The sequence below is a fragment of the Nesoenas mayeri genome, assembly GCF_963082525.1.
Source record: "Nesoenas mayeri genome assembly, chromosome: 6".
NCBI classification, from domain to species: domain Eukaryota; kingdom Metazoa; phylum Chordata; class Aves; order Columbiformes; family Columbidae; genus Nesoenas; species Nesoenas mayeri.
In genome coordinates, this window is record NC_137545.1 from 7,819,471 (window position 1) to 7,828,019 (window position 8,549).

At 44.9% G+C, this 8,549-nt stretch overlaps 1 protein-coding gene across 1 annotated transcript in view; it reads right to left on the reverse strand.

Annotated features, from left to right (window-relative positions):
• The window catches only part of PLEKHM3 (pleckstrin homology domain containing M3), a gene marked incomplete at its 3' end in the record, with an annotated part of 68,879 nt that extends 61,696 nt beyond the window's left edge, over positions 1 to 7,183 (reverse strand). The window contains exon 1 of the mRNA XM_080346488.1: positions 6,543 to 7,183. Within this exon, the coding sequence (XP_080202614.1) occupies positions 6,543 to 7,146 (604 nt within the window). The 5' untranslated portion in view covers positions 7,147 to 7,183. The remainder of the gene's footprint in view (positions 1 to 6,542) is intronic.
• Positions 7,184 to 8,549: the final 1,366 nt, after the last annotated feature.

The window sequence follows — 8,549 nt, forward strand, 5'->3', positions numbered from 1 at the left end:
CCTTACAGCCCTCTGCTCCTTTATCTCCTCGACATGCAGCGTGCCAGATAATACCTTTTCACTCAGAGAGCAAATGCTACCATCTCTCCATCCACCTTCCACACAGAAACTGCATTTCTTTTCCTCCCTACAGGGAGAGTAAATTGAGGAAGAGTGAAAAAATGGAAATAATCACAGTAAATGGCCCACATCTGAGCCATTTGGAGTTATAATTTCAAGGGAAGAAGGGGAAGGAGGCAGAGGGAAACAAAGGGAGGCTCAGCAGCTAGGGACAGGGCAGCATCTTCCCCAGCACATGCCTGCCCCTGTCCACACTTGTAACAGGTGGTACAACCAGCATCCCAGGAGAGGGAGCCCAAATCTTGTTTGAGCGTGTCCAGAAGATACATACTCCTGAACAACTGACTGTACTTGCATCCTTGTTGGTACGGCAGAAAAACTTGCCCTGCTTTCCACCACTGAAGCATTTCTGATAGAGTAATACCATGTAACTTGGGAAAGAGCAAAAGCGGAGATGCCCAGATTCTGAGGGGTTTGTCTCTTGAGGTGCACTCTTCTCTGGGTTCTCTAATGCTTAGTAAGAGAGCACAGGTTAGAGTTTTTGTCAACAGTCCTCTTCTCCAGTTTACATAAATCTTAGCAGACACCTTTGAAATCTGAAATGCTCTCAGGTTGCATTGGGCTGGTCACCTGCTTGGTGGGGTTTGCTGGATCACAAACTGTGCCTCAGACGGTGCTACACAGATCTACAGGGTCCACTTTCCTCCTCTTTAAAAAACACCATATTTTCTTCCCACCTATTTTCCCACCAGGCTGTGCACATGTATCTCTTTCAGGCAAGTATATCTGATTCTACTTGGTCCTGAAATAATGGCATCGATACTCGGGCACAAATTCCAAGCAGATGGCTGTCCTGGAGCCAGATATGGCTTCTTCTCCAAATTCCATCTCTTTTCAATGGACCACTACAGCAATGGGACTTGTAACTAGGTAGCGGTTCATGTTATTTTATATAAAGAAGCCATCAGAACGGCATTCACTCCTTTTCATCTTCCTTAGGCTTAGGGAAAGCAAAACCTGCTTTGAAAATGTTGAACTTGCAAACCCTTCATTTTAGATGTATGCATTGCTAGTGAGGCTGGCTTAGCTGTTGACCAAAAATAAGCTACTCACTGAATGAACTGCCTACACAGATCAGTAAAGAACCTAAACAAATTATTCTTTATGTCTCCCTTTCAAGCTTGGCATTCTATGAGAAACTCTGCTGAAGTCTACAGGATGCCAGCTGCCCAGCCACTCCATCCAACCTCCTTGCTCCTCTGCAGCAAGTGGAACACTTGTACCACCGGTGTTTGCTGAGCAGACCAGCACCCTGTGCCAAGGAGGCAGTGAAGGAGGTTGGATTCAGTCAAGACCAACCCAGAACAGGACTCAACTGTGAAGAGACAGAAGTATAATGAGATGGTTACATACCACCAGCTAGGAGATGCATAAAACAGGAGCATTTGCAAAAGAATTGAGAATGTCAAACAAAGATGGATTTGCTGATTTTTTTATAAATTCACTCAATTCAGCTTTAAAAAGAAGGAAGAAAGGGTATAAAGGGACTATCAAAGCTACAAAAACAGGGTCAATTCACATTAGGAGAGTTAGCTGACACCACTAAGGGAATAATGGCAACTAACCTGAAAATTAAGTTATGAAAGTCATCACAATATTAGTGGAAGCAATTGGCACTGCTCCAGGAGATGAAAACTCTGTTTGTTTGCTTATGGAGCATTGTAATTCCAGAGCAAAAATCTCCATAAAAAATAATCCTACCAACCAGAACAGCTCCACAACCAAACTCATCAGCGCTGTTTACTGTAATCCAAACACCTCACCTTTCATTGTCCCTACTCACCCTCCCTATCCGTACGGTGTGGAGTATTTAATCTGCAGTCTCCTGGGAGAAAGGGTTGTCTCTTGCCAGATGCTCAGACAGTCCCTGGCACTTATGGACCCCCCCAGTGGAGGGCACCCAGCTCACACTGGATTTTAACATTTTTGCCTCCTTGAATCATGAAAGGCCCCAAATCTCTCCAGTACAGCTTTTTATTCACTACATTTTAATGCTGAAAATAAACTGGCCACAGCGGGGGCATTGGTTCTCCAACTGGCTCCAATTGGCTCTGGGATTATTTCCAAGTGGTTTGAGGCTTCCTGCTCTCCAGAGAGGAAGGTGTAGAAGTGTTGCTTCTGCACATCTGCCTCTTAGATGATGGCACCATTACCTTCTGCACAGCACCACTGATTTAGAATGTTCTGCCATCCCAATGGCAATTAACAGCCTATTGCCCTATCCTGGCTGTGTAGCTTCTCCATACTACAGACAAAAGACAGTGTTACATGGACATTTTTGCCAAAGCACAAACTGCGATCAGGCTTCAGAAACCTCTCTGGGAGATGGGTCAGGGGTTCAGCTTTACCTGGCCATCACTGGACGGGAAGCTTGAAGGCTGCATGTCACACCTCCGCTGTTTCACAGCTCTCAGGATCTCTGGCCACCTCCACCTCTGCAGCTCCCTGACGTGCTACACCCCCTTACAGCCAGTTGTCTTTGCAGCTTCTCCCTGAGCAGGACAACGGCAGCAGCAACCGATGGCACCGCGATCTGCTGCTCTATGACCCACCACCACAAACATCCTCATGACTACTAAAGATAACTGCTCACACACTGTGTCCCAATGATCTACGCAAGCTTTCACTGGATGCTACAGAAGCAGCATTCTCCCTTTGTTTGCCAGGCCACATGCTCAGAAATACAAAAGCCTGCCTTGAATTTGCTTACGACTTCCATCTTTGCTAGCTCCTCTTACTGCCTGACACTGTTCCACAGCACGAACCGTTCATGTCCAGCACACTCGCTGTTTTGCCAGCAGGCCTAAGGAGATATTGCCACAAAAGGCACAGCTTCTTTTCAGATCCTTTTCTTTCACAGTACATGGAAAGGATCCAGTTTCATTTTATTTGTATTATAAAAACCCAAGCAGTAGGGACAGATAAGCTCATAGTACTAAATATACTATGAAGATAAGGAAAAAAAAATTGTGAAGAGTTAATGTATGCAGCAACTTGGCCAGGTTCAGAGGACTGGGAGACCTCTGCAGGCTCCAGAAGGAAGTCCTCTACTGCAACAGGACTGACAGGAGTGCCTCAAGTTGCTCTCGGTATCCCACGTGCATTTGCTTAATCTGTATTAAAGCCCTGGAATGGGATGCCTCCAGACATTACAACTCCTTCAACCACTGCAGCAGCTTTTGCCAGCCTTAAAATACATCTTTCGGTCTCTCATGGAGAATAACTACCAGCCCCAGATACACACACCTGCAATACCTACTTGTTTGCTTTTGCTTTTCTCTTTTCAGCTCAGCTCACAGTAGCAGCAAACTCTGTGGCAGGCTGTCATGTAAACACAGTGGGAAGAAATACCATGGCTACCTTCTAAAACCTGCACAGCCCCTGGACAGAACACGTTAAGGAAACAGGTTAAGAGAGCACATTTTCAGAGAACACAAGTTCTCCTTCCTTAAACAAGGTACCACTGCCTCCAAGCCTCCAAACGTCCCATGCAGCAAGGCTTGCGGAGAGCACACAGCAAACACTGACAAATTTCTCACACCTTTGCAAAATGCAACAGAAAAAGTGTGCACTGAGCACCTCAGAGGTACCCAACTGCTGCTGGGCTACAGGTGAGTGCTGGGAGAAGTTCTGGAGCCACTCTTACTAATCCACTTCCTTCCCTTGCTTGGTCCACCTCTGAGATCTCAGAACTTGACCGCACCGAGTCTTTTCTGTAAAAAGCCATTTTGAAGTGACCTACACCTCTGGCAGCACCGAGCACAGTGATGGGGTTTGTTCCTGGCACCACAGAGAAACTGAGGAATGGATGGGCCTGTGCAGACAGTATAAAACAGGAGTTTGCTTCATGGAAATTTGTCAATTGCCTTTTTTCTTAAGAGTGCTAATATTGCTGTACATCACACAACTGCTTTATAGATGCAAGGTCTTCACAGTTACAACTTGTAACTACAAACTGTTTAACATGAAATCATAATAAAGAGTATATATCACACTCCAACACAGTTTGTTTACTTTTTCTGTATGGAGAAAAACTTAATTTGGTTAACTGCATTGAAACAGCGTCAGTGCCTGCTGAGCGGCTGGGCAGAGCACAACTGAACTACATTCTGCACCCAAAGCCGCATGCCTTGGGTACACACCACAATGGGGTGACTGAGGCCTGGACAAAAAAAGCTTAAGGAATCCCATGGTTATATCCACCTGTACACAGAGCGCATTTCTTGTCTCTTCCTCTTATGGTTGCACCATGAGAGGTTTTCTATCAGGCTGTTCTACACAGCAGTTTGAAGTCCAGCTATAGACTTGACTCTGGATACAGCAAGGCCCTTTTAAGGCTTCTAGAGGGTTGATGCGTCTCCCTGGGGTCTCTTGTCTCTAAGCAAAGTGCACTGGACAGCTTAGGTGGGAGCCAGGGTGAAAGGAGGACAACACTGCACACAGCCCAGCTTCCCAAAGGGAGGAGACTCGCCCAGGAGAGGGGACAGACTGCAGTACGCAGTCCCTGACTTTGGAAGCAATGCTGACCCAGCACTGCAGTTCCTAACATCATTTCTTTGTTTGCCAGAAGGGGACGAAAATTATACATCATTTCCATTTTTCATTTTGCTTCCTTTTATGAACAATTGCATCACAGTGTCTTGCATCTGTGTGTAAGGGAGAGGGGAATGTCATTTGCTTCAGCCCAGAGAGAGGTTCAGTGCACTAAGGTGCACCCCAACGTATTCTTGCAGTTGCCTGAGCCCTGGACAGACAGAAGGGAGGCCAGTTTGGCCTGGGACTCTGCTGCTGAGCACTAGCTGGATTGGTGACTTGCTTCTTGCAGGCTGGGGATACAGTGGCAGTTTGAAATTACTCTGAGTAAGTACATGAACAAGCCATTAAACAGAGAATGGCTTAGGTATTTCTTATTCTAAGCAATGTATGTAACAAACTCCCTTATTTTTCTGAGGGCTGCATGGGGAAACTGGGCCATAAAGACTAAGCTTAAAATAGTATCAGAATCATCAACTGAACTTTAAAGGCTAGATTTAATCATGCTTCTGTGGGCATGTAAAGGTGTTACATGTAAAGTTCAACCCATGAGATGCCCAGGATACAGCTGAGGAAAATCGAGAGCTCCAGGCTTCTGAGTGCATTCATGTTCATCATCGCTTTCATGGCAAGGATGCAGAACAGAGATCCCACTCTGCAGGAAGCAATATATCTCCCTAAACAAAACCAAGAGCAGATATACTTGCCTTTGTAAGCCATGAGCACCCCTTCTTTGGGATACAGCAACTATGTCACAATATAACACAGGAACATACAGGTTTGTGCGTGTATACATACACATATATAGATATGCTTATGTATTATATATATTTATATTTATATATGCACACATCTACAAACAGAAACATTTGAGCATCTGCTTTCCCTTCTCCAAAATAGCTGACTTATCTGGAAGACCTAACCAAAAAGGTTTGTTTTAACCCTAAACCAGCTACCTATTCATAACTGGCATCATTCCACCATACACACACACACTTTCACACACTTTGATTTTTAAATTCCTTTGTTAAGTCCCGCCTTTATTTAGACTACAAAAACTTCGTGGCACTAGCTGCTCTTCTCTTCTGTAAGTGCCCAGTTCCCTTCTGCCATCTCTAAAACAAATCACGGAGATGCAGACACTGGTTCAGTGTTTCCAAAGCCCTGGGCACAACCTCTTCCAGTGCGGCGCTTGAGAAAGGAAAAGGAAAAAGTATCAGTTGCTGAAAGGCCGCTTGGTCCGGCTGCTGGAGGCGCCTGCCTCAATCTGATAACAAGACTTCCTGCACCCCACACAAAGCTGGCAGATGCCTTAATGTTGACAAGCACAAATAGCCAGCTTGAGTTTTTGTTAATTGTTTATGGACTGAATAGCCAGAATTTCTTAAAGAAACAGCACATAGATCTCAGGCCTCACAGTAAAGCTTTGTTTGCCCTCTTTTTAATGGCCCCTCTTCTTTATTTTTTTTTACAAAACCTGCATTTGTTTGGATTTGCCATTCTCCCAATAGCATTAGCATTCAAAGTTTGCTGTTTGTTTGTTTGTTTGTTTGTTTAATTTGGGAAAATCAGATAAGGAAATGATCAGAAATACAAAACAAATAAATTCTTTTTTCCTGAGTCAAATGAGCCAAAAGTAAAACAGCAAAAAGTAAAACAGGCTTAGTTTTTCAAAACGTGGAAATAACAGAAGCTGAGATTGGTTTAAGAACTGATCCTTAGCAAGGCAAACAGACAAGAGCTATATCAAAGACAACAGCAAGATGCTGATTTCTATCAGCTTAAGAGGTGCTTGTTTTTTGAAACACGCATCTCCCCTTTCAAGATAAATATTAAAAACAAATAGGGAAGTCCTCTTATCAACAGAGGCAATAAAGCACCACACAAACCTGTGTTTCCTTGGATGTCCTCTCCATTGGTTAACATAAGGTAGGAGAGCAGGGCGCAGTTATTGTCCCGGCCAGGCACGGGGGGCTGCTGCAGGGAGGTGCCTGTGAAGACCATTCCCCAGTTCACATGGCTGATATCGGAGCGTGACCTGTTGTGTCCTGGCTTGAACGTGGAGGCATCCTCATTCTGCACCAGGATGTCGTTCACCGAGCGAGGCCTGTCTCTCCTCCGCTGGCAGATATTAAAGATGTTAAAAGCCGCAGTCTCCCGTTCCCCAGCCCAGGCAAGGTTGTCAGCAGCTGCTCCCCTCCGCACCACGTGCTGGTCTCTGCCAGGGAACGCCGTCTGAGCTTTGGTTTCCAAGAGGCCATTTTTGCAGTGATCCCAGATGAGGCTACTTTTGGCTAAGGAGGCAACGTTCCTCAGATTTGTGCTCTCTGTTATCTGATCAAATACCTCCTGCCCGACCAGTTCGGGGACGTTCTGTACACCGTACACCTCTGAGGGCTGCACGATCTTTTCAAGCTTAGTTTCAAAACTATTGAAAAAGTCTTCAGTCACTTCCAAGGCTGGGCTAATGTCATCAACTTCAAGAGCCTCCATCACCTGTGCTGGCAGCGGGCCTGAGGCGGCGTGATGCGTTAAGAAGACGTCACATCAACGCCCAGAGAAAGAGCTGCTTCACATCTGTCCTTGGCACACCATTAACTTAGTGATGGTGGGGCAAATAAATTCAACAACCACAAGCCTTAGTGGCAGAAAGGAACCAAACCAGCCTGTCTGCAGATGGGAGACTTAACATCCGCTGATCAAGTGAGCTGCAGTCCCTCTTTGAAATAAGCTCATAGTGGTGGAGAGTACCTGTAAAGCAAAGCAAAACAGCATGTCAGTTAGAGCCTTTTTCCAGATAAATATGTTTGATCACATCACTTCTTTCACAGTCACAGTCCCCTTGATTTTACTTTCTCCTTCATTTGGCATCAACATTATCGCACATGAAGAACCCCTTTGGGGTTTCTGTTATTCACTCTGTGTATTATCACTTCTTGAACTGGAACCTGCAGAGAGTGGGATGGGGCACCAGATAAAGCGAACCAAAGTGATGCCATTTATTAACCAAGCTTTAGAAAGCTGTGCTGTGAGGCAATACTGACGAACATCACAAATACAGCCACCTAGGGCATGCTTAGTGCAGGTTCCCATGGGGCTGCAAGAAAAACTTGAGAAATGCAAGGTTAGTAAAACAGGCCAATCAGCCTCAAATAATTTGCCTTTTTCTCCCAGACTGCTTGCAGTCCCAGTTTTAGGAGATCGTCATGAGTTTTACAGCAGCTACTTTGCCTACTTGTCTGCATAAACAGAACTGTGATACTTGCCTAAAAAATCGACGCTAAGAGGCTGGTGCAGAGCACTACATACAGAGCTCCTCTCTATTAATAGAATATCACTGGGAACCTCAGTGAAACCATGTGGCAACCTAAGCCTCAGAAAGACAACACATCCTATCAACAAAACAAAATATACCATGTTCTCTACTGCCACAAATCTGCAGATCTTTATTTTAAGCCTATATAAATGTAACTACTCCTACAGGAGTCCTAAAATTACATTTGTCCCTTTGAAGGCAACCATGAGGCTGATGTGGCCTCTGGTGACAATGAGTTTGATACCCCTGACCTAGAGCCTACAGGTGCAGAACAGCCGCAAGTCAAAGAGATCTACAGCCCAGTTTGGACCACATCAGCTCAAATTCTAGAAGCAGCAAAACTGCATGAGCTCAGAGCTCTGCCTAGATTAATACACTCTTAACAGAGCTAATTAGCCTGGGCAGGGCTGATAATTAGTAGTTCATTAGCTTGTGAATACTGCTGAAGTGCTAGCAGGACCCATGAAGATATAAACTTGAGGAAAAACATCTATGAAACACCACCCAACACAGTTCACACTTCTATTTAAGGTTCTTTTTAACACAGAACAGTCTATTTGCCTTACTCTAACTTACATTC